Source organism: Perca flavescens, chromosome 13, assembly GCF_004354835.1.
Source record: "Perca flavescens isolate YP-PL-M2 chromosome 13, PFLA_1.0, whole genome shotgun sequence".
Taxonomy (NCBI): Eukaryota; Metazoa; Chordata; class Actinopteri; order Perciformes; family Percidae; genus Perca; species Perca flavescens.
The window spans coordinates 9,605,131-9,631,397 of record NC_041343.1 but is presented as its reverse complement, the minus strand read 5'-3'; the positions used below and the strand labels follow the sequence as shown (position 1 = coordinate 9,631,397).

The 26,267-nt window shown below is 41.0% G+C and overlaps 1 protein-coding gene across 6 annotated transcripts in view; it reads right to left on the bottom strand.

The window, feature by feature from the left end:
- The window catches only part of specc1 (sperm antigen with calponin homology and coiled-coil domains 1), a 91,764-nt gene that overhangs the window by 14,002 nt on the left and 51,495 nt on the right, over positions 1–26,267 (bottom strand). For 4 of the 6 annotated variants that reach the window (XM_028595024.1, XM_028595023.1, XM_028595026.1 and 1 more), the window contains 7 exons: positions 23,772–23,935; positions 23,127–23,227; positions 22,937–23,012; positions 21,383–21,527; positions 17,030–17,132; positions 6,601–6,717; positions 4,546–4,605 (listed from right to left, as the gene is read on the bottom strand). In XM_028595024.1, the coding sequence (XP_028450825.1) occupies positions 4,546–4,605; positions 6,601–6,717; positions 17,030–17,132; positions 21,383–21,527; positions 22,937–23,012; positions 23,127–23,227; positions 23,772–23,935 (766 nt within the window). Of the gene's footprint in view, positions 1–4,545; positions 4,606–6,600; positions 6,718–17,029; positions 17,133–21,382; positions 21,528–22,936; positions 23,013–23,126; positions 23,228–23,771; positions 23,936–24,417; positions 26,177–26,267 lie in introns of those variants that run through there. The other 2 variants (XM_028595028.1, XM_028595027.1) reach the window with 2 other exon arrangements.

Sequence of the window (26,267 nt, the reverse complement as noted above, 5' to 3'; positions counted from 1 at the left end):
CATTCTTGTCTTTTTCCAGGAGTCCAAATCGGCCCAAGAGTCCATTGGCCCTTCTGGCATCTGCCAGAACTGCCAGATTACCAGTCTACTGAAGCCATACACCCATCATACACGTCTCTACCTAGCACAAAGCTTCTTAGGAGCTCTCCAGGAAACATTAGTACTTGAAGAATCTGTCTGGCTATTATTAAACTAGTCTGGACCCAGATTCTTATGTGCTTATCCATCCTGTTAAGGATTGACCCATCTCCCAGAACAAATAATCTTGGGCTGAATGAGACCTGGGTTCTTGCAATCCGTCACAGGTTATCATGTATCCCGGTCTGAAATTCCTGGACCTTATCACAGGACTACAGGACATGAAGTAGTTGGCTAAGTTATTTCTTTTAAAGCAAGAGTTAACTGTTTCGAGTGAGTGAGGGATTTTTGCAGGACAAATGAATGTGCACTGCTCAGTATAACATTATGCGTGTTTAAGAAAATGTGCTTAAACTGTAATCTACAGTATTACGAGACTCTCCGATGAGCTGTGTGAAGCTGCAGTCGGCTGCACACAGACAAATCCTTTCCGACAGCGATGAGTCAGACGGTGAACCAGGCTTTCACATGACTCCATATCGACCCGGCGTCACGGCAGTTTCCCTTAGCTAAGATTTATACAGTCACTTCCACAATGTCTCAACCTCCTAACGGGAGGATGATCAGCTGTGTCTGACGGTTCTGTTTATGCAACACTAAGAAATAAGCAGTTGAAAAGTTTCCCATGTCCAATCTTGGAACTACAAGCACAAGAGAGCTACTAAGAAATATGACCTTTGTTTTCAGCGAAACATTGAAGCCTTACTCACTTCCTTGCTGAGGTCCAGCTGGCTCTTCCATATTGAACTGTTATACTACAACTACATTCACCTGTTTTATCATGCTCCTTATAACATTAAGCTGTCATCATAAGTGCAAAGAGAGCAACAAGGCAGGACAGCATTAGACGGTTTAGTGTCCACACTCTTGCTGGCAGTGGTATATGTTTAAATGAGAAGGAAAAAAGAAAGCATGACAGTATAAAAACATAAAGGCTGTATGTGCATGTGATGAGGATTATGGTATTTATGAACAACACCTGAAGGCAGTGAAGAGACAAATGAGTCAGGATCTGGGACGGACATTCACAGCCAAAATGCAAAGATTTCATTGTATCCGAAATTATCATCTGAACCTTTGCACCTAATTAAAAAAATGACTTTAAAGGCCCTGAAAAAATATGTTCTTAATCTTTTTCTCAGTATGAGCAAATTCTTTCGACCAAAGTTTGAATTGAATTTTGATTATTTCACATGAAAGACTTCAGAATGTATGCTTTTCTCAATGGTTTGAAGTGGGTGGGGCTCAGCTGGAAAGAAAGCATGCTTCCCAGCACCAATCAGGATTTAGTCCAAACATTTCAGTCAAAATGTGATGGGAGGTTCATGTTGCCTGGCAACTGTTTATCTTATCTGATCAGACACCCACACAGTACTGATGAAGATTAGCCAAGTTTGTGACAGTTATTATTTTAATAAACAATAACTAAGGATGTCTTTGATTGTGTCTTATTAAGTCAATATTCAATGCTATAGAGAAATACTAAAATAACAAAGATTTATTTTAAACCATGTTTTCAGTCTCCATAGGATAACATGGGAAAACTCAACCCCCTACCTGGTGGGGGCCCAAATATATTTTCATCTTTCTAAAACTGCTTTTCCATGTCTCCCCTCCATAAATTATTGTATAAACACAGATATTTGTGCAATTACTTAAAATACATGGAGTTACAGCCAGGTCAGGGACAGTTGAAAAAGCTGTTTCAACTGTCCCGACATAGACATATGCTTTTATAACCTGTTTTGCTTTCCATGTAAACAAGCATGCAATATGAAAGTCTGGGATTGTGGAGAACACTAAATGGTCTACCGAATAAGCATGTAGTCGAACCTTTAAATGAAAAAAACACTCATTAATAATTGAAAAAATGTAACAGCTAATGAAGTTTACTTTCGACCATCAAAACTCGTTTATCGCCTGTAACTCCATGATAAAAGGAAATAACAGGAAGATATTTGGCTCATAGTAGGACGTTAACATGCTCTATGTTTTGACCTAAGGAAGTCTGTCTGTCATCATTGCACTTGGAGAAAACTGGAATGTTTCATCCGTCCCGCGTTTCAATCGTCCCGGCTCTCCCCTATGTATTCAAAACTTTTGAATGGATTTCTATGAAATGTGGTATACACATTCATTTCCCCCTCAGGATGAATTGAAAAATACAAATTTTAATTTGTCTAATACTTTGGTTTATAAGCAAATAACTTTGAAACTAATGGCATTCCCAGCAGCCTCAGATATACTTTGTGTTTAGTGCTAATTAAGCAAATGTTAGCATGCTAACATTCTAAACTAAAATGATGAACATGATTGAGTACCTGATACACATGCGCATGTTAGCATGCTGACATTAGCATTTAGCTCAAAGCATGGCTGTGCCTAGGTGCAGCCTCACAGACTAGCATGGCTGAGGACTCTTAGTCTCGTTACACCAAGTGTCTGTACGGATTAAACAAATCAGACACAGCAAGTTAATTGTGGGCTTTACAGGTGCTTGTAGGCAGATCTATTTTTATCTTTGCTTCAGAGGCCCTAATCTCCAACCTAAGGCCTTAAGCCCTGAACCCTAACAGACTTAACGGACGTATTTACCTTCTCTAAGCTAAGGCTGAGGAAAAATTGAACGTCTTCCATGTCCACCCCTGCTTCCAGTTATTGTGCTAATCTAAGAAAACTGTCTCTAGGAACTAGCTTTATATTATCAATCAATCAATCCCCCAATCAATCAGATCTGTCATGTAAAATCGTACAAGGTCTACTTCCAGTGAAATGTAATCCCGTCAGCTCCTTCAACTTGTGCATGATTCATCACGAAGAAGAATGTGGCCGTCAGATCTGCACACAGAAAAACACCCGGTTGAATGGCAGCGGCATCCCAGGCTCCAGCCAAGTCCTTGCGAAAAGACACCACAGGTCCCGACATCCCGCTGGAAACCGACCACAGACTGTATATTACAGTCTATGAAACCGACTGAGGCCACCACACTCAATGCCTTATCGCGCTGATGTGACCGAGCCTGACCCAAACCCAAACATCATTTCTAAATATCTGTCCGAACCCAGCCCGGCCCGTCGGGTACCATCGGGTCCTGACAGGCTCGGTTTGGGTATCCATCCTCTACTGCACATTAGACAGCTGGATGCCCATCAGAGAAGTGGCAGTCTGTGTTCAATTCCCCCATGATTGCCCCAGTAACCCCTCTGATGTAGAGGTGGAGATGGACGCAGAGATGGTTTTGCTTGTCCATGTAGTCGATATTCAATTCAATTCAATTCAATTCAATTCAATTCAATTTTATTTATAGTATCAAATCATAACATAGGTAATCTCGAGACACTTATAGAGTAGGTCTAGACCACACTCTATAATTTACAAAGCCCCAACAATTCCAACAATTACAGTAATTCCCTCAAGAGCAAGCAGTGCGACAGTGGTGAGGAAAAACTCCCTCTTGGGAAGAAATCTCGGACAGACCCAGGCTCTTGGTAGGCGGTGTCTGACGGGCCGGTTGGGGGTGTGATGAACAGTGGCAATAGTAGTCACATTAATAATGGAACAGTGACTGGATGTAGCGGGAAGCTGCAGGGTTCAGCAGGAAGCAGCAGGGTTCAATTGTAGCCATTAAAAGCGCCACCTTTTCATCTGTGTTTATTCTGACGTTTACATTTGAAAACTTTGACCGACCAGGCTAACAGAGTCAGCAGGAGACTGGTGAGTTGATTTCCCGATCCTAAAGAGCTACTCATAGCCACATGCCATCACGGTCCAACGTCAACCACATAAAGCACAACTAACATCTGTAAAATGGACACTCCAGCATACATTTTGCAGAGCTTACAGGGAGGAAGAATCTGACCTATAACCCAAATGTTTGTTGTTCTTCAGGTCGACCTGAAGAAAAGCAAACCTTTGGGTGATGAGACACTGTAAACTCTCAGCAACAATGCAAATAAGCGTAAAAAGTTCAAACTCAGAAGCACGCGGCACAAGAAATAAACATGAAAGTGACTTTGTTTATGACCCAACAAAACATGGAGGGATTTTGTGCTTACAAAGTCTCAATGTTTCAGTGGAGCAGCTGGTTGTAAATCAGCCATTTCTGAGGAGAGCTGCCAATGTTTTTATAATCAAAGTCAAATTATATCTGAATTATGTATTAGGTTGGTTTTTCTCTTGAAGCAAAGTGTTGTGCATTTCCTGCGCACAGTGCCAGAAACTCAAGGCATTCCTGAAAGAAAGGACTTGGTAGCTGATATGACACGGTTAAGATCATGACTGTCAGGAGGAAAAATCAATGTGGGGCCTCACTGTTCCGATGCTTCACATCCTGAAAGTTTGGCAAATCAATTTCCAAAAGTTTCGATTTGTGTAATGTGTTCGAGGTCTGTGGCACCTTAACTCACCAGAGAGGGTTTGATACCAATGCTCTCGGCAGCCTGGAAAGCCAGGGTCAGATTCTTGACCTGAAGAAAAACAAACCATTGGATGTTGAGACACTGCGAAACTCCCGTCCCTCTGTCATCCTGCAACACCACACATGGAGCTTCAAACAGCAACAAAAAGCCCACAAATACATTTATAAACCTTTACAAACACCCAAGAGACAGTCTAAAACATATGTAAGCCTTAGCTTGTTTGTGTGAGCATTTTCAAGCCCTATGTTTATTTGATCGGTGTAAAGCTATACCGTGAGCCTAGTTAATGTCCCCATGAACTGAATTCCTTTAGATTTAGCCTAATTCTCCTTATGAAACTGTGGATTTGTGTACAGTAACTTCTCCACTGAAAGAAATTGAGAAATCTAAAAAGGAGTGAAATACAACCTGTCCTTGTACGTGAGTTAACAGGAAAATTCTTTTAGTCTCTCTCAACTTGAAGTTCCCATTTTTTTCTGCCTTTTGAATTGAGAGTGCCGGTCCTTGAGTCTGTCATATTAAGTGCCTCTAGACATCGGCACAGCTGGGATGTTGAATTCATAAATTATGAATTCTTAATAATTACTGCCACAGCTGTAGACTGCTGATTGAAAGAACAACATTTCCCTCTTTCACCTTAAATATAAGTCCAACTATGACATTGTTTTATTAACAAAGTCTACGTTAAAGGGCGAAGGAGGGCAGTAATGGGATTATTGAAAGATTATAATGGGAAGACGTTGGGTGTTTGGGCCTTGGGGAAAGTCACTCAGCAAGAGTTATTAAAGCCAACACAAGTCTATTGAATTATTCAGAGAGATGTCTCTGTCATCAGCTCAATGTTACACATTCACAGGGACACGACAGCGCACACACGCCTACATGACTAATTTGTCACGTAGAATGTGGTTGAAGGTGTTTTTCTATTGTTTTAATGTCGTAGCAGGCTGAAAGACCTGCAGTCCCCAGAGAGGAACCATATTGTTTGTACAGTTACTGTATATACCACCTGCATTACAAAGCTGTCAAACCAAGCTATACAGTAGCTGCTGCCCTGTGCTCAGGATCACGTACACGTTTGACTACACATATGCTACATTGATAGTTAATCTTCAGGCTGTCTCTTAATGCTGTGTGAACAATATGGCAGACCTATAAAATATCTACAACTGCATAAAGGAAGTCTGTAATGTGCAGCTTAATGGTGGAAAAAATGACTCCTGACAAAATGGCTTCAAAGCATAACAGAGGTTTTATTTGCCTCTTGGCAAACATCATTTTCACAGTTAACAGGTTCACATTTCCCACAAACAACATATTGTGGCTTTATGTGCGGTATTTTCTAGAGACACAATTCTGCAAGTCTAAGTCAGAGATAGGACCGCACGAGACTGAACATGGTTTGCTCTACTCACCAATCAGAGAGGACATGGTCACTGCAGGTTTAAATAAGATATACTTTCTTTAAGGTAATCTGAGCTCTGACAAAGCTGCAGTGAGGAATTCTCCTCACGAAACAAATGCAACTGCCTTCTCTGAATTCATTTCGTAACAATTCAACCTCGTGCATAGAAAAGGATTTTGACAGCAAAGCATCCACTCTGTTGTAGTAACTTTCCTGGGGCTCTGTGCCATCACGTACACCATGCACTGTACATGTGAGTGACCTCACATGTACAATCTGTACGTGTACAATCTGACACGAAACCACAGTATTACTCATATATGGACGTATAAGTATGTGTGGGTCACGACCCAGGGATCACTGAATCCAAGTATGCAAGTGAGCCTGCATTTAGATCTGGGGGTTGGAGATGTGCTGCCCAGGGACTACGGGCGGAAATAGCAATTGTGCTACAACCTGGTACGATGCATCTCTACTTGTTCTTATACAAGGTTAATGTTTAATTGTGCACTGCCAAGTTGTTTACTCCCTTCTATAAATACATGGATTTCCGATAATTTCTGACCTAACTGTCAAGACTGGGTCTGGTGTGAGAGTAATACTGCAGTGTGTGTGCATTTTTTTCTGTAGTTTCCTACCTTATCTTGACTGATGAGTTCCTGGTAAGGGATGTGAGCGGGCAGATATGTGTGCAAGAGGGCACAGAAAGCCAAGCCGTCACTCCAGCTGCTGCTGAAGTTGGTCACGTCAATATTCTGTAGACAGAGAAAAGAAGACGGGGCAAAGAAAAGAACATTAATATCACACAATGATAAGGGGCTTAAAGAGCCTATAATTTGTGTGAGAGAGCAATTAGCCTCGTGACAACATGAACAGGCCATTCAATTAAAAAAACATTAAGTTAAAGAACCACAGGAAACAACATGACAATTATGATGCTATTGTGCTATTAAATGCTGTTCTGGGTCTTTCAGACTCCATTAATGCCTGGTCACGTTTCCTTTGAAGGACGTTAGGAGGAGCTTCTTCCTAGATCACCTTTAACCCTTGTATTGTCCTTCGTGTCATGGGGTCTTGGTTAGTTTATTTACATTTTGTATTAGCCTGTCCAAACGTGTTCGATCGCAGCACGGGTCTCTGAGACCACCTGTGCCAGTTCACGTGAAATGACGTCACATAGTACACGGTCACCGGGGGACCCAAAGCTCAACGCCAGGCCATTGCAAAAACGTCAAATAAACTGACCCGAAGGACAACACAAGGGTTAAGCCTCTGATGCTCTCTCTGATCTCTCCTCTGGGTGAAGAACATGCATAGCAGCACGTCCAGTCTGTTGTGCTTTTGTGTGTGTTTGTGAGATTCACAGAGTATCATCACCTCATACGCTGTACACAGCGTATTCAGGGTCTGATAAGAGAAGGGAGTTCAGAAGAAAGACTTCCTTTCGGGCCATTGTTTGGCATTGCAGGCTCCCTGTTGGATAGATTAGCTATTTCCGGTGTCTTCCTCTTGCATCCCTCTCATGAGCTTTGGGAATGGGGCTCACTGCGAGGGAGACTCTCCTGTATCATGGGTATGTATCTGTGAGGCTTCATAGGCCTCCATTGCCTCCCATACTTCACACACTGAACCTGGGGAAGTTACAGTATTCTGATCCAGGTCCATCGAGTACAGGTGGAAATGCTTAAAGTGCCACAAAAGCAGACATGCGTACAATATGTACAATACAGCAGTGTATTGCTGCCACCATGACAAAACAGTATTTGCTCAGTTTCTTGTTTTTACTAGATCTTTTTCATATTATTAGGACATATTTTCTCATTATCTAGTAAGGTTAATTATTCTGTTTTTACAAGAAACTTTTCTTGTTATAACATGGCGTGACATTATGGATGGATGTGTGTGGTACGGCCCCAGCTGGGAGCTGTGTTGTGTGTCTTTCCAGATAAGAGAAGCACTGCAAAAAGCAGTAAAACATAAAACAACAAGTTAAATGTGCAGCTGTTTAACCCTGTAAAGCCCAAATTATTTCCTAATCCTATTTACACATTCCACTAAATTCCTCTATTATTCTCTCTAATTATCACAGTAAAAGGACAGTAGTACCCTGACTACCCTGACTTGACTTCTTAAATGGAGTCTATAAAAAACATTTACAGATTTATTTGACATTTTTAAGCTACAAGGGATGTAATTTTGCAACTGAGGGCCAGCCTTTTTTATAAGGACAAAAACCCATTGTTTTTTATTTGCAAGGGATAAAGCCCTGCATTAAATATCTATGAGTACATCTTTGTGTCTGTACACAAAGCATTAGCTCCAGTGAGATGCTAAAGATTGGACATGCAGCCATGTGTTTGTTTACTGTGGTCTTCAGTCGTGGCCCTGAGGACCAGAGCTAATCCAACCAGTGACTGATCCATACATATGACGCCAGGGGAATGTAATTAACTATGCGAGAGGATAGAACAACAGCAGAACTCTGAGACCTGAGGACAAGAATTAAAAGTCACAGCTCTAAGTCACTGCAGTAATGAAAATCCCCTGAGCTCCTACAAACTGATGACAGATTTGTTATTTCTAATTGCCTTCACTTGTCTGCTTTGGCGTTATGGATTGCCAGTTGCCTCATCTTAAAACAAGGTGAGAGGCAAGTCCTGGCTCAACAGGAAAAATTGGCATGTTGGTTTATTGTTGTGAAGCTGACAGTCACACTGAGGCAACTTGGTGATCTATAGTCACTACTGGTCACTATGGAAATGTGCCTTCAGCTAAATGTGATTCCTCTCTTAATTTATCTACATTTTATCCATGTAGTGGTGTGGCTCTGTGAATGTCAGTTTACCACTTTGGTCCAGACTGAAGTATCTCAGCAAATATGTAATGGATTGCCATGAAAATCTGTACAGACAATATGGTTGTCATAGGATGAACCCTACTTTGATGACCCCCTGACTTTTCCTCTAGAGCTTGACATAAGTTTTTAATACAATATCTCAACAGCTGCAGGATGGATTGCTATTCATTTTTGGTACATTCAAGTTCCCCAAATTACTGTATGAACCCCTGACTTTTCATCTAACGCCACCAGCAGGTCAAAATTTCAATTTGTTCGTCTGATACTCCAATCATACTCAGCTGTAAAGTTTGGTGCTAATCAGCAAATGCTAACATGCTAAACTAATATGGTGAATTAAACGTGCTGAACATGAGCATGTTTGTTTAGCCCCAGCTGATAGCATGGCTGTAGACTCGTAGTCATGTTAAATGTTATGAAAGGACATGTTTTGTTTGTTATGTCCTGTATGTGCCTTAAATCTGATTTGTTGAAATGCTCAATAAAATAGGAGTTAGAAAAGTGCAGCCAATTATTGTTGTCCAACTCGAGGCATCAAGGAAAGCCACAGAGCATTTGTGACCACAATAGGACCTAAAGGAGCAGCTGCTTCATCTGACTGAAGCTAAACAGGATGCATAGTCCTGGGCTAAGGCTTTGTTCACGTTCACTATTATTTGTCATGAAATACAGTCTGTGTGTGATCAACAATCACCCAATCAGTCACATTAACTTATGATGATAAGGGAAACAATCAAACATATTTTCAAAAAACTCCCATCATTATATACTTTAATAACCACTTTGATATGACTATGAATTAACAGCAACGTTTTACGTCACTCCTTACGAGTGATCTCTAATCTGCAGATAACAGATCATTTTGCCATCTTATGCTTCAATGGTATAACAGAGGCTGAAGAGTCTTTGGATGCACAAGCCTCCTCTCCATCAGTCACTGCCTCTCCATTATGTCTGGAGGGCAGACCTGTTCAGTCATGTCAGCCCACATTCTTCTCATAACTCCCCCCTTCTCTCTCTTAGCTGGCCACTATTATAACTGTATGATGTATTTGCAGACACACACACACACACACACACACACACACACACACACACACACACACACACACACAGAGGGAGTGATCAGGGGTTAATCGGACCCCAGAGACTCCGAGACCAAGATAGACAATGACAAATAAAATGATAAGAGAGATTGCAGAGTGCAGTTTGTATATGTGTGTGTGGCAGTGTGTGTCTGGTTGATCAGAGGAAAACACAGCGTCCGGATAGGTTAGTTCAAGTTCTGGGTGGGAGTGGGAGAGAAAAGGGGTTTGGGATACGCTTAGGGTAGAAAGAGAGGGAGAGGCATGAATGCTAAAACAGCAGCGGACAACAACAGCTCTCTGGGAGCCGGCTCAGAAAAGCAAACACAGGCAGGAAGCGTCTCGCTCGGCACAAAAGGAAGAGCTGTCGGGTTTTTTTTTGGGCTTTTTTTTTTTTTTTTTTTTAGGCCTTTATTTATATAGGACAGCTGAAGACATGAAAGGGGAGAGAGAGGGGGAATGACATGCAGCAAAGGGTCGCCAGGCAGAGTCAAACCCACGGCCACTGCGTCAAGGAGTAAACCTCTATATATGGGCGCCCGCTCTACAAGGTGAACTACCCAGGCGCCCAGAGGTGTCACTTTTTAGAGCGCAGAGAAAGATAGTATGACAGGGAAGCAGGTTCTTGTACAGAGAGAGGAAAAGAAGAAGAAAAGAGATGTATATTTGGTCTGCCTCCAAGTGGGAAATATATACTATCTATGAAAGCATCATTATTTATGTTATAAGGGAAAATGAGTCTAGGAAGTCATCAGGTAATAAAATGCAGACACAGACATGTCACACATACAACTGTACTTATAAAGACTAAAATGGCCTCATGCAACAGCACTGATTCTCAGCCTTTTAATGGTACATGGCCTACATGAAAGATACTGGCGATGTCAAAAGTGACACTGTCCCAGAGCCCAAGTTGTTGTCTTCAAATAAGTTGTTTTGTCGGAGCAACAGTCCAAAAAATTCAGTTTACAATGATCGAAAACAGAGACAAGCAGCAAATTCTCACAGTGGAGAAGCTGGACATGAGCCAGGTGTGTGTGCAGCGATAGAAGTCAAGTGTGTGCCCTCTGCTTTTACATGTAAATGCAACTGGACTGGTGTCACATCCAGTAACATGGAGTAAAGCCCCTCTGCTGTCATGCTTCCATGACACTTGACACCTAGATGTCAACGTGCCATTATTGCAATATTGAGATCTCACTCACAGATCAAGAAGGCAAAAATACCACAGCAAAGCGCAACATGCAGCGAGCGCGCACGGAGAGATGGAGGATAACTGTGACAGACACACACAGACACACACACGCACACACACACACACACAGTTTGTTAAAAAGCCATCAGTCTAAAGGGCGAAAGCAGAAAACATCAAGCCTGAGAGAGTCATCTAGCTGATGAGCTGGTCTCTTTAGTATATTTCCTGTCACAGAATCTCTCTACCTCACCTCAACTGAATGAGGCAACAAGAAGACAAACGACTGAGAGTGAAATGTGAGAAAGAAACAAAAATGAAAGAAAGAAGAAGAGGAGACGGCAACAAAAATGAGAAAAGCTAGTTTGACATGGAGGAACAAAGAGAGAGACAGAGAGGGGAGAGAGGGGGAGAAGGCCCTAATGTATCATGCAATGAATCACAGTCATGAGCAATGACAGGATAAAAGCCCAGACAGGCGGGACCACAGAGATAAAGACAGGACAGCAGGGACGGTCACAGAGCTGGTGGAGCTGAAGAGTGCTGCTCTTTAACCTCGACACACAATTTAATGGACCTATTCTGCACACAGGGGGGGGATGGCACGGGTCAAAGAGGGCACAAGAGCACACAGGTGTCAACTGTACTGATGCTTCATGATAGATCTGCCTTTGACTGCAAATGTTCACCTATCTGATAATAACATATTAGTAATTGCTGGTATTAATATTAAGATTATATAAAAGAGATTTACTCCTTTATAATCCCTTAACTGAGCGAGGCCAAACACATCCTTGACCTTTCTCTGTACTGGATATCTATAGTATATTCTCATCTGATTCAAAGTATTTAACAGATCGGACATAACCACTTAGCACAACCACTTACCAGATGTCAAGGGTTACTCAATGGGGTCATTCTCAATGAAGCTCAGACTTCTAGTGGCCCTTAAGTCTCAAGCATGTTTCTATTCAAATTTGACCCAGATATTGTTTAACAATTACGATTATTGATGATTTAAAGAATAAAAAAAAAAAGATACGGCCCCTTTATTAAGCCATTCCAGTCATTTCCAACTGCAGTGAGCCCTATGATCAACTGTAAACTGTTATTTTACACCGATGATGTCACTCACAGCACTATTACTGTTCATCCTACATTATTAGAACTTACAGTGATGGCTAGTCTTTGAACAGCGACCCTCTTGCCCCTCCTCGATGTCTGACCTCCATTCCACATTCGCCTGGGGGTCCATTTCTGTCCCTTTAATGGCTTTGTGTGCGTGTGTGTGCGTGTGTGTGCGAGTTTCCCAGACGTGGCCGGATGCGCTGTGCTCTGTCAGGCCCAGCTGACCCTAATGTTCAGAGCCTTTGCTCATTGTTCCCATCTTGAACAAACAGCTTATTTATTTTTGTATGGCTTCTATGGTTAATTGAGAAAAAAAAAAAAAAAAGTTTAAAAAGTGTCTGGAGCTGTCCTAAATTAAGACATGAAAGAAGCTGATAAATATACAGTAGGAGGCGTTTTCCAACAGACGAGACGTTCAGGAAAGCCTTTTTATTGAACGCCAAAAATGGCCACTTTTGTGAAACTTGAACCATAACAAGGAGACATTTTGTTTCTAAATGCAAGATGACAAATGTGACAAGAGTCAGAAAAAAGTTACACACACATAGAAGTCACAACGCATCCAGTTACAGGCAGAGTGTGGCCGTACAGCAAAGTGCTCATTTGAGTCAGATTTTGAAAACTGCCTTGAAAACCAGTGAAACCAAAGTTGTACAAAAGCGGTCTTTTGTTTCAAGTCTGTGTCCAGTCCGAAACGCTGACGTGAATACCAATTTCCTGTGAGAGGCCCATTCAGTCCCTCCCACAGGGCAGAGTCAATTCAGAGCGAGCTTAAGGTCTTCATTGATCGATCTGTGATCTTCCCAGAATCTGACATTTGAGGTGTCGGAGCCTGTCTGGGCTCACATCTCATCCTCCGCTGAAAGAACCCAGGTCAGGTATTCAACTGCTCTAAGGAGGTCTGCATTACTGGGGTATGGGGGCAGCTGGTGGGTACACACACCACATTCTCCCTCAGGGGTTCAAGGGCTTTTATCCATGATTATAGCACGGCCATCCTGCTCTTGAATGTGTCTTTATATGCATTTCCCATGTTATCCCTTTTGTCTCTAACCGTGTTAGCTGTCAGTCTGTCCAGAGACAAGATCCATATGGCAGACTATGTTCACACCAACACACACACACACACACACACACACACACACACACACACACGGCTCGACTGGATGCATGATTTTAAGCACGTAGGCCATGGTTACTGCTTTCATTATGTTATTTTTCCTTTGTCAACTATATGCAATGATTACAATTACTCATCCCTTTATTGATCACAGTAAGTGACATCAGGCTTTGTGTCCAGCTATAATTAACAGATTTGCTGTGCCCTCGGCAGCTATTTGCACGTAAATAAGAAATAACCTCCCGGCATGCTTACAAAAGCTCCCGTTTTCTGTTTCACTTTAATTAGGCTGCTGTTTGACCAAAAGGTCCGCCAACAATGGGACTGTAATGACAACTGGCACGGGGCTGATGGGCTTTAACTCCTTCTCACACGGCAGCTTTTCTGGCTCCGCCCCGGCAGATGAGCATGATATAACAGCTTGTTGTGAAAGCGAACCGAGATGGTCAAAGCTGCCTCTTCAAAGTGACCATTAATTATGTCGGCTGAAAAGGCCAAGCATAAATTATAACGAGGTGACTCTATACTAAAGAGCCAATTACTGTTGAATTATTACCTTTTTGACCTTAGTCCACAGCAGAGAAGAGAGTGACTGCAAAATGCATGTGGATGTATTGATAAAACCTAACCTCACTAACCTTTATCAGAGCAGAACACGAGCATGACGGGGAAAACGAAAGACAAAGCAGGCAACCTGGATATGGTTGTATTTCAGGTAATTGTTGTAGTCTCTGTCTTGGAGCTACAAACTGTGTGACGCATCAGTCAGTCTCTGGGCATTAGGCATGTAATTAGTGGTTTCCATGTAAGCCTCATAACATTGTAAGAGCCTGACCTTTCAACAGACATATGAAGTGCAACCCGTCCTCTGACAGTAACCTTTTCCCTCAGCTCGCCATTAGACTCAACAGTGGGCCTGTGGTCATATATGTTCTGGTGAAGAGCACTCAACTGGGCTCTGCTTACTGTAACTGATGCACAAACACTATCACACATGCAGACATATAATAGATCATTAAGTATTCTAGAGAATACCAATCCTTGTGGAAGGTAGTGGAAATTACCAGAAAAAGCTAAAATCCCAAGAGGTAAACAACAGCCACTCCAGTACTTATCTCTGCTGAGAAACTGAACTTAAACACCAAATGTACAGACTTTCGGGGAAATTGTTCTGAATCTGTTTCATGACCTTTTGCTCTATCTGCATCTCAGATGCTTCAACGTATGAATAATTCTTTGATCTGCTTCTCTTGATCTCCCCCTTTGTGTTGGATGCCCATGAGCACCTCACATTCTGTACAGTACATTCAGTGTATTACATAATGTTAAGAAGTTCCATGGAAACCTGGTCTGGTGGACAGATATAAAAACACTGTTATTCCTTTTAGATTTACAAAACGTGTGTTCTAAACATGTTTGTGAAAAACTGCCAAAGGTTCGCTTGAAACAGACATTCATCAGATCATGATCAAATGCTCTTAAAGCAATATGATATAGGGCAGTCACACTTCTAAAAATAGACATTTTTAAGGTTAACTGCCTAATAGTCTGTAAATGAATCCAACTAAGGTCAGCACATGGCACACATGGAGAAAATGCACAAACACGAAGCTGGAGTTAAGAACAGTTACTCTGGGAAAGGAACTAATTATGCAACAGACTGAAACTCTCCTAGTAGCCAAATCGTCTTACTGCATTCCTGATACTTGCAAATAAGCACACTGTGTTGCTAAGCCCTTTGTGGGAAGGGATCATAGGTTCCATACTTAAATGGAAATGAGGCTCCATTAGGGGTTTCATGTCGCAGGAACTAACAAAACTAACACACAAACTAACCGGTAGAGGCAGTGGTAGACCCATGTCCTGCAATTTAAAATTACTGTTTTTTTTAAAAAGGAGTCTGGTGGCTTTAAAGAGATCATAGATGGATAGAACGGCTTTAGTTCCCCCGTCGTAAATGGCTTTCTGGCGGCAAGGGTAAAGAGGTGAAAATGTTCTAAAAATAGTGTACACTGAAACTGAGGTTGATGTTTCATGTGGTCCATTTTTAGGTGGCTAAAATACGTTTTGCTGCTCTCCCTGTCCACAGCAGTACATTATTTAGCTTCCATGTCAGGACTCCTGCCTGCTTCTCCAAACTGGGGGCGTGCTGACCACCATCTACTGTAGCTAATTCACCCCCACTTCAAAAGATCTGAACTATCTCTTTAACTGCTTTAATTACTTTGCAGAGTAAGATTTAACATAGAAAACATATGATGAACATATGATACAGGTTTGTAGAGTAAACTATACCCAACAAGTCAAATAGTTAAAATAAGCTCCACCTTAACAGCTGCAATACTATCAATCAATAATAACATTGATTAATTGATCAATAGAAAATGAAAAGGACGTGGTGCAAAGGACCCTAGGGTGAAATTACTCTGAACCATCCCTTTCAGTAAAAGATTCTTCATAAGCACCGGGCTTGTGGTGGAAATGGGTACTAATCCAATGACCTTCCATTACATGCCAGTGTCACTAAGCTCCTGCTGCTCAAAGATCCGTGCCAAACAAAGTGTGGATCGAACCAATGTGAGCCATGGCAGTCTGTACACAGGTCCAGCATCTTATCATGTAGATTACCAGACTGTCTGTTGGTCAGCAGCAGTTTTATCTCATCTGGTCGGATATTTCCATCACAGAGGATCTGCTGTGTGTGTATGTTTAACCAACACACGGCTAACCTCAGAGGACGTGAGGGTGACTCAAAGTTCACCGAGCAGCATTGTGCTTGAGAAATAGGAACTATTGATCTGACAACTCATCCAATTATTCTGACCATTTACCACCAAGAAAGCTTGGTCTATTTTTAGCAGTTATCACCTGTGCCTTTTCATACTTGGTCAAGCCAAGAGCTACATGTAGATGCTGTTAGACTTGACAGAAGCAGAGTCATGTTTGTTATTAACTGAGATTAATCTTCTATCAGAATGCTGAGAGGGCTGAAATGACTCCTCTTCCTCCTAAACTAGAGTTTGCAGGTTGGGACCAGTCTGACTGGTGGCAAGAGTTTTAGCATTAGCCAGTTGGCATGCTGGCACACAAACATAAATGATTACAAATCTTTAATCCCACTGGGCTTAATGGGTTCCTTAAACTGGTTATTAGGGGAGCAGCTAAGCCAGGTGATTGCCAGCACTTGGCACCATGGACACAGGGAACACAGATGGGGACACAGCACAATAACAATGCATAAACAAATGGACATGCATAAAAAAGAGCAGGGCGGCTATATAAATACACACATGTATAAATCCAGTGTGTCTGTAACACTGAGTGCTTTGCATCATTGTTTCCATTACCTCCGTGCCACAGTGACTTCATATCACCAGTGAGATGACAGGTGGGTGAATGGTGTGTCTGCAAACACAGTAATGTGCCACTACAGTCCAACACCTCAGTGATGGCTGAAAAAAAATAATTATATAACTACAGAACCCGAGGGCATAGGCAGACCAATGCTGCATCAATGCAATATAAAGGGAGGGAGTGGGGGTTGTCTTCTGACTTTTAAATGAAATCCTGAAGAGTATGAGACTAAAATAATACCGCCGCAAAAAAGATGCAGAGAAAAGCAGGGTGTGAAAGTGAATGGAGCCCGCCTTGTATTTGAGAGAGGTCTCTGGCCTGTGATCCCTACCGGATAGCCTTCTGTTTTCTTCTGGCACCACTTCAGTAGAGCGTTTCTCTTAGATCCTCCATACTCCCGCGCCAGTGCAGCCAAGGGGTCCGTTCTTTCCACACTGTCACCAGGGAAACATGAACCGCAATCACAGAGACAGAGAGAGAGAGAGAGAGAGAGAGAGAGAGAGACGGTTACAGTATGTAATTTGGAGTAGGATAAGATGGAGTTTGATTACCCCCCCACAACGGTTATTATCTTCACCACACACAAACTTCAATGCACATGAAACATGAAGTAAGCTTCATAAATACCATAATTATGCAAGTTCTGTATGTCTCATAGTATAAGAATGTGTTCAATAGTAAGCATTTTTCCAGACGACAATCTGCAGTGGTGGAGGAAGTATTCAGATCCTTGACTTAAGTAAAAGTACTAATACAGCACTGTAAAAATACTGTATTAGAAATAAAAGGAAGTAAAATTATGAAAGTATAATCAGAAAAATTGTAGTGTTGTAATCACGATTAACTAAACATTACTTCTTCATTACTTCATCATGTTTGTGGCCCTTTAAATAAAGTGCTGACCTGTTCCATCTTTAACATTGATAAATAAAATATGATTAATGGTGGCATATGCAGCAATCATCTTTGTGACCCCCCAAATAAAACTTAGACACTTAGAAGTTAGTAAAAAGTAAAATTCATAAATATCCTACTTGGGTGAGAACTGTGAAACTGAAGTGCCTTATGTTGTTGTGAATAAAGCAACTACAAAAATTAATCAGTATACTGTATTTTGTGTAAATGTAGTGGCCTCAGTATCATTTTGCCAACCCACTCCTTCAATTCTTCATACATTAAATTTCATGCCACCATTAATCATATCTTATTTATCAATCAACTTTATTTAAAGGGCCACAAACATGATGAAGTACTGATGAAGTAATGTTTAGTTTACAATGATTTCTAGACTACATTTCTTCAGAATATTTGTACACTGCTGTGACTGGTCAGTTTTTGTAAAAAATACATGAACATCATTAAAGGTGCCCTGCCATACAAAACCGTTTTTTACTTGCATTTTTTGAAATATGTTAGGTCCATATGTGTTTGTGTTATGTTGTGAATGTGAAAATGAACTGCTACCTCCTCTGTCAGCTCTAGCCACTGAAAAGAAATAAGCAGAGAAATCAGGCCAATTACAAAAGCTGGTCAGTCTGACATCATGTTGCCTGAGCTCATTACTATTCATTAGCTCGCCCAGTTGGGCTGGGTAAAAGATTCTGGCAGCCAGGCTCTCATTGGCTAGATGTTAGTCAAACAGCTTAGCTTGTTGAATATTAATGAGAACTGGCAGAAATCGAGCTGAGTCTTCCTGTAGGCTTTCTATACCACGCTAGAATAGCTTGAAACAAGGTAACCAAGGCATTTTTTCAAGTCCATGGTAGAACTTCAGCCATTACCACAAAGTAATGAAATACGTGTGGTAGGGCACCTTTAATAATCAGAAATCATGAGGATTCAAATACCTTAATTGATGCATTAATTAACGTATTGTTCCTGCATGAAGTCATGCATGAGATACTATTAATCCTTGTACATTACTGATAGTTCATTAAGTACTACATGAATGAATTCATGATTTTATTCATGCGTGAAATCAGGATAATTCATGTACCATTTGTATTGTTACCCAATTCTTTGATACTCCTGTACTTTCCTACATAATCTAATTTCCAAATGAAAACTAGGATTTCCATCAGCAAAAGGGAACTCTTTTGATTGATCAAAGCATCTTTGCAGGTCAGTGTATTTGTGTTCAGAGTCCAGAGCAGGCTCATGATTACTTTGGAGTGAAGCCAACTATTTACAAAACAGCTCAGAGTGTTATTTTTTGTTTGAAGTGCTGGAGCTGCTCCCCCCGCGACCTGATACCGGATAAGCAGACGAAGATGGATGGACAGTGTTGGATGTAAAGCTTTAGCACAGGCTTTTTATTGGCATCCCTCCCTAATTGTTTCCATTCTATCTACATATTTATATACAGTATACTGATTAACTATTATAAGACATAAAAATTACAAAGGGGTACAACCGATTGGTAAAATGCCTATGTGCAGTATTTTTCAGAGGGTCTGCTCCCTGGGGTTTGCGCTGGAGCCGAGGCCATGGGAAGAACATGAGACACGGTCGTTGCTCTGAGTATGGTAAACATTTTACACGTCACAGCAGCTCTGCTGTTAAACTCATTAGTTCTCGGTTTGAGGCCCTGCAAGGCCAGAAGCAAATATTGCAGAGAAATATTGCAGAGGGCGGAGAGTGCATGCATGCATTCATCATCCGCAGTGAAAGAGCAGCTATATCATAACCCTAAAACCATACCAAACATAGTAATGTACTGCTGCTGATCTCCTATTTGAGACAGAAGGCCTGCGCGAACGTCTGCATTACAGTGACACGCATTTACATTAATAATGTGTTAATATGTGAGAGCATTTAGACACTGATATAACTGCAAATACAGATGGAGAAGAGCATATAGCTCAATAATGCCATGATCCCAGAGGAAGAAGAGGTAAGGCTGGACAGTTTTCAAATCACAGTAGTGTTTCTTAAAGGTATAGTGGAGGATTTTCTTTTTCCGGGTGGATCATCAAGACTATTGGTCCTCCTAGTTGTCAATCATTCTGGTGATATGTTTACGTAAGGCCGTCGTACGTGCACGTCCCTAGCTTTCAGGTGTATATGTGTGGTGAGCTTGAGCTACGGTTTCAGCCATTCATTGAAGCATTGAAGCTTTTGGGAGAATATTTCACACGCTGGCGTGCGCTAAAAGCACAGGTTGGGCTTCCCACTGATGCCTGAGTCGTTTCTACTCCACAGGTAAAGTTTGGCATGCTATTTGGAGAAATCCATTTAAAATCACTGCTAGTAAAAGTTGATGGAAGCTATGATTAGCGATGCTAGCCCTGGCACAAGTCACGCACCGCGCACACACGGTAAACATCTCAATTTGTGAAAAAGTGCAAATCTTCTTTTGGAAAGTAGGCTTGTATGAGCCATGCCGACAGCAACTTGTAAACAGTGCACTCTCGTGCACACGTTTAATAGGCGTTCCCTCTCGGGAGCAGGCAGAGTGTTGCGCATGTGCATTTTTTTCAAAAAGTACAGAGGGCGGTTCTTTTCTAAAATTTGGGAAAATCCTCCACTATACCTTTAATGTCAACAGCACATATGTAGGTTGAAGCTAAGTGTGTTGTCCAGTGTGATGACCAAGTACTTTACTGTATCTACTATAACAACACATAAAAAATAAAATGTAAATGTAAACTCAAACACTGAGTCATCTACCTCAAATGCAACCTGAATGGAATGCTACAAGTGGTCATTTTTGAGTGTAGGGGGAAATGACAGCCCGTAAAGCCAGAGCTCAGAAGATGAAAGCCTGTTTGTTTAACATATGTCTCTCATCCCTTTCTGATAAGTGGACACTGTTTTACTGTGTTAAAGCCATCTATGTCCACACTGTTGACAATAAAAGTTGTACTCCAAAGTCTCTCAGCTGGGACTTTAATATTTAGAACTGAAAGGCAGTAGAGTTTGTTGTTACTTTTAAGGCCTACAAGGTTGTTAAGTTACATTCTTAAGGGTGAACTTTAGTTTCACAAAAATGCAGATCTGAAACTGCTTATAATGTAAGGCATTTTTCCAATGCACAAATTGTTTGGTTGGGTTGGTCAGAGCATGCTTGCATTATGTGTTATAAACATCCAGACCATCATGTTGCGTATAGAGATGGTATTATATAAACTGATGTTTACTAGCCTGGGAAAACCCTGACGAACTTCTGGCAAATTTGAGATTTGCTCTCTCTGTCTGGCCAAGAGCCCATTCAAGCCCATTTTAAAAATGTTCAAAATCGAGGCACCAATCACAACCGTTGAGGCGGGCTTTACAAGATGACGATAGCGCAGCGACGGCGAGCAGCTTTTTGTTTACATTCAACATGACGGCCACCGAAGCGCAGCAACCCGTTGATGCCGCTGCTACGTCCCCCGGATCGTTGGTCTGATTGGTTGAAGGACTATCCAATTGCGCCCAGAGGCCTTTGAGCGGTGTCCGTTGGTGACGCCCCTTTGGAAATGGGCTGTGAATGAAGTTTGCCCAGACCCACTCTCAGTTACAACTGAGAAGGGTCTGGTGTCAACCAGGCTAGATGTTTACTATTCTTAAACTGAAGAAAACAAATGTCTTGCTGTTTCCAAAGCAAGGAAGGTTGTTAAGTTTATTTCACCTGTTCCAATGCAAGCTAAACAAGTGGAATGATCTCACAGTGAATCAGACAAAATCATTTGGGTAAGCCCACCTAAGCTTGCTGTTGCCTCGGTTGTAGCTGAAGGATGCAGTGCGGCTGTTGAGGGAGGCGGGGGGTTTGATTACAGACTCTAGCGAAGGGCTCTTCCTCATTAGGCTGTTAGGTTTCAGGTCTTCCCCGCAGCTGGACAACTTATCTGCCGGAGTGAAGGATGCAGGAAAGAGAATGTGAAGAGGGAGTCAGAAACAGAAGGATCGGGGTGGCCTCTAGCTCACCCAGTAAGAGCGTGCGCCCCATGTAGGCTGAGTCCTTTGCAGCGGACCGGGTTCTAATCCGGCCTCCGGGCCTTAGCTGTGTGTCATCCCCTCTATTTCTCTCCCCCTCTTTCCTTTCTATCCACTGTCACTATCAAATAAAGTGAAAAGCCCTAAGAAAAAATAAACAGAGGGATCACAATATACTTTATAAAGCACATTGTACAATGCATTACATCATTATTATAAGCGAATACAACCTTGACAGGGTGATGCAGGACCCCAATGTGAATATGGAAAATCTACTCAGAAATCTCACTGTGGGGTGCTGGGATAGCTCACCTGGTAGAGCGTGCACCCCATGTACAAAGGCTCAGTCCTTGTCGCAGCGGCCGCAGGTTGGCCCTTTGCTGCTGATCATTCCCCCTCTCTCTCCCCTTTCACATCTTCAGCTGTCCTATATAATAAAGGCCTAAAGTGCTCCAAAAATAATAATAATAAAAAAAAAGAAATCGCACTGTATGGTCCACTGAGAATAACCCATCACCTTTAGTTTCAACATACTCAAAATTACCTTGCCTGTGGGCCTCTGTCTTATCTGAACAAGTCCATACTTGCCACTCCATAATGAGTAGTGAAGTGTCAGTTTCAGAAAAGGCAGGCAATGACGTAAGGTCAGCGGAGTGATATAAACATTTCACCTGCTGTTTCCCCCGAAATAGTGCAGCACATTAAAAATAATTCCTGAGAAAAACATGTCATGGGAAAAACTTACATTTGCTGTAAGACTGAAGACGGACACATTTCATAAATATTGGAAAGGATGGATTTCTTTTATTAGCCCACACAGATCAGATTTTAGGTAATAATGGAACATCTACTGTAACATAACCCTCACTGTTCTATTGCCATACACCTTTTTCTCTTGCTTTATTTTTTTCTTCTTTGTGTGATTAATCTGAACTGTATTGTTTTAATTATTAAAATATACAGTATTTTTTTTAACTGTAAAGTGTACAATGTATGATACTGTACATGATGATTTGAAAGAATTATAAAAATAAATACTTTTAAGAGCTCATCACGACACTTACATATTTGCTTTCTAAGAATAAAATCCTAAAACTTCCTGCAAACACAACAAAAGTTGGATGATTGAATATCTTTATTCAGCTTATCGTTTAACTCTCTGTGTAGACATTTCAGCCATACGCATTTCTAAAGGCACATTGACATAGGCCCTCCATTGACCTAAAAGCAGTGTGCGAGGCACGTCATTCTTTTAAGTATGACTACGAGTATGAGTATGAGTATGAAAACCATGACCTTCAGCCATATCTCTGCTACATACCATGGTGATGAGAGAATTCTCCATGGTTGATTCTTTTTTCCAATGTCTTTGATAGTGGCTTTATGTGGGCGTGTCTCTAAAAAAACATAAACAGAAAGTCTGAAACAATGAATCACTTATAGGAAGTAATTTGTTTTTATATAGGGGATTTCTTTTGCATTTTAAAAAGAAAAAATATATTGATGTATACCTGGATAGGGGAGACAGCAGCAGCAGGTGCGGTGCGTACAGGGATCCCACTCAGCGGGCTTCTTGGGGAGGAATGCATTTGAACTGTGTGGCCCGGTCCATCTAAAAAGATTAGATTATATTCACTCATTGATTATTGCACCAAAAGAGAACATGACAACTGCAAATAGAAAAGGACTCACATGTCTTAAGTACAGCTCAAGATAAATCAAAGAGCAAAAAAAGAACGATATACAAATGTTTGGCCTTATAGTTAAGCCTCAAATACATTTTTAATCCTGAAATATGTTTGTAGTATCAAAATCTGTCAAGTACCCACAGATGGCACTCATTTGTTTGCTCAGATTCTTATTCTTTGATTATACGCTCAGTGTCCACTTTATTAGGTACACCTATACAGCCTAATGCAATCCAATACAAGTCTTCTATCATAAATTCTACTTTTAAGAAGCCCATAATGTTCTGTTGAAACTGTCATGGAGGTCAGCCCAGGCCACACAACTGCACATGTTTTCACTGCAGAGAAATGACAGAAATCCACGCAGCAGATCTCACCAGCTGTTCCCCTCTATAGTTACACTGCTGTGTTGGGATACCCTGTGTGTGTGTGTGTGTGTGTGTGTGTGTTAAGGTGTTCGGTGCTCACTCTGTCCAACAGTATCAAAGGACTTAATGAGGGATTTGACAGTAGCTCCGGACTCTGAGTCGGCATCTCCGCTGGCATCGGAGGGTGTGGTCGGGATCATGGAGATGCCGCACCAGTGACGGTTGTTTTCGGAGTCGGACAGCCTCACCTCCTCACCTTGGTACCTAACGGACACAACGAACAGGGTTGCTGTGTAGAGGCATATACAATGGATAGACCTGGGGAGAGGAGAGTCTGAGGAGACCGCATTTGTAAACTAGAGATTAGACAAAAAGCCTCTCACTTTAGTGTTAATCTTGTGAGATTACCTGCTGATTAGTACAAATACATCTTTTAAATTAGGGGGTTTTGTTCAGTGTATTGACAAGATCATGTGAACATAGTTTGAAGTTTGAACTTAAGAAGAGTAAATAACCCATGATCAGCTGCAGATAGCTAGATTTAAATTTGGAACACAAAATCTGAGCAGTCCAAACATACAACACTTTGTCCCCACTGCCCCTGATGACCTTTAGATCCCAGGATATAGAGTCAGGAATTTGCACGTCTTTATCAGTGTTGAATGACAAGAAAGGGATTTGTGTCTTAAATATTGCACTCAACTCACCTCCAAAGAGCGTAAACTGAAAGAGAAACACAACCCCAGTTGGACTGGTGTAATTTCATTTATTCATTTGACTAATAAACAACAGTCAAACAGACATACAATACACTTTTATGTATTCTTTCACAGGCATAAAACCTTCCAAGTCTTTCAATGCAGAATAAATAACAGCACATAAACTGTATTGTTCATTAAATGGCTTTACTAAAGACAGAAAATGACCTATTACACAGTTACCATCTCATCTTTTTCTAGCCGGTATTTTTGAGCCTATCCAAATGTTTACATTTTAAGCACCAGGACCTTATCATCTGGTAGAACAATATGGCTTTTTAATAAAAATGCACAAATTGAATATTTCTGATAAAAACTGGATTTTAAGTTGAACCTGAGATCCTGCAATATGCCATTTTTATACTAGGATGACACAGAATATTGTGTGAGGGTTTTGGCTCAATGACGTAATAAATCCATGTGATAAGTGACACTTATCTTTCAAAATGAGTGACATCACAACATTTGAGGATACATTTAAAAAGGATGCTGAATAAAACTCTAAATATGTTAGTGATTCGAGAATGATCAACAAGGACATCAGTTGAGTGACCTCTGAACTTTAGATAAAAAATATGTCTTTGATTCTATTTTATCTTGTCAGTAATGTTGCTGAAAAGTAGAAAGTGAGTTTAACGTATCTGACAGTGGTGCTTTAAAGGGAACATAACCAGTCGTAAAAATGGACCGTTAACCTTTTGGTAAGTTTGAGGAGAGTTATAAATGACTCTGAGGTACAGCTGTTTGTGGCAGTCTTAAAAAAAAAAAAAGTAATTCTAATTTTGGCAGTGTTCTGGATCTGCCAGCATAGCGGACATCAAAATCATCCTGGTTATTTCATCTGGCAGGAAGAACTCTCTTTGAAGATTTAAAAAAGGAGCAAAGCAGTCATCACAAATACATATACAAACAGTAACAGAGCATACGATACCACATTGTCCACATTGATGTCATCATGTATGGTAATTGTGTGTTCTAAAGTGCCATCTAATGGCTCAATATGACATTGCATTCAGTTCCACTACAGGACCAAAGACAAAACTTTAATCATAAGTTGCTTTTTTTTTTTTGCCAACAGATCATAAATGTCAAGTTGTCAAGTAAGAGGACAGAAGTTGTAAAAGTAATTTGACTGATACAGAAGAAGAAAAGCAACATCACAAAAACCATGAGCCACCTCGTTCAACTGGACTCCCTTATGCTACATTGCTCTCGCCATGAAATAGGAATGTTCAAAGTCTGACTTTGTTCTGACAGAATGCCGTGAATCTTAACTTTTCCTACTTCATCCTGCTTTTTTCATGGTGCTTTTTGTAAAAAGTTATTATCCTCTACTGTACCATCTCAACTTTCTTAAAAAAAATAAAAAATGAAATAATAAAAGGCACAAATTAGCTTCACACAGTATGAAAAGGAGAGTCTTTCGAACATAGGTCATTTCTTTGACGCAGGTCTAGAAATTGTCAAACAAAGAATACATTCATTGAGAAAGAACAATACAACGTTTTATTATTTAAAAGGTTCCAAAAGATATGTAGGGAAATAGAAGCCAGACTTTTCGTCACAAGACTCTTTGTGTACTGCATCTACACTGGTCACTGTGGCTTAGATAAGACTGGTTTACCACATTATATTTTGAATGACACAGAAAGGTAATAAGAATAACACTGTCTTCACGTGGTGGGGGACACTTCTCTAGTGCCCTTCTACTGCCGTCTTGGTATCAAAAGTGGCTCCGGTGCTTATTCTGAAAAGAAAAATAAGAAAGAAGATGAACTATTGTATAATGTATTTAAACATGTACATGTGCAGCAAAAAAAAAAAAAAAAACTTCAGAT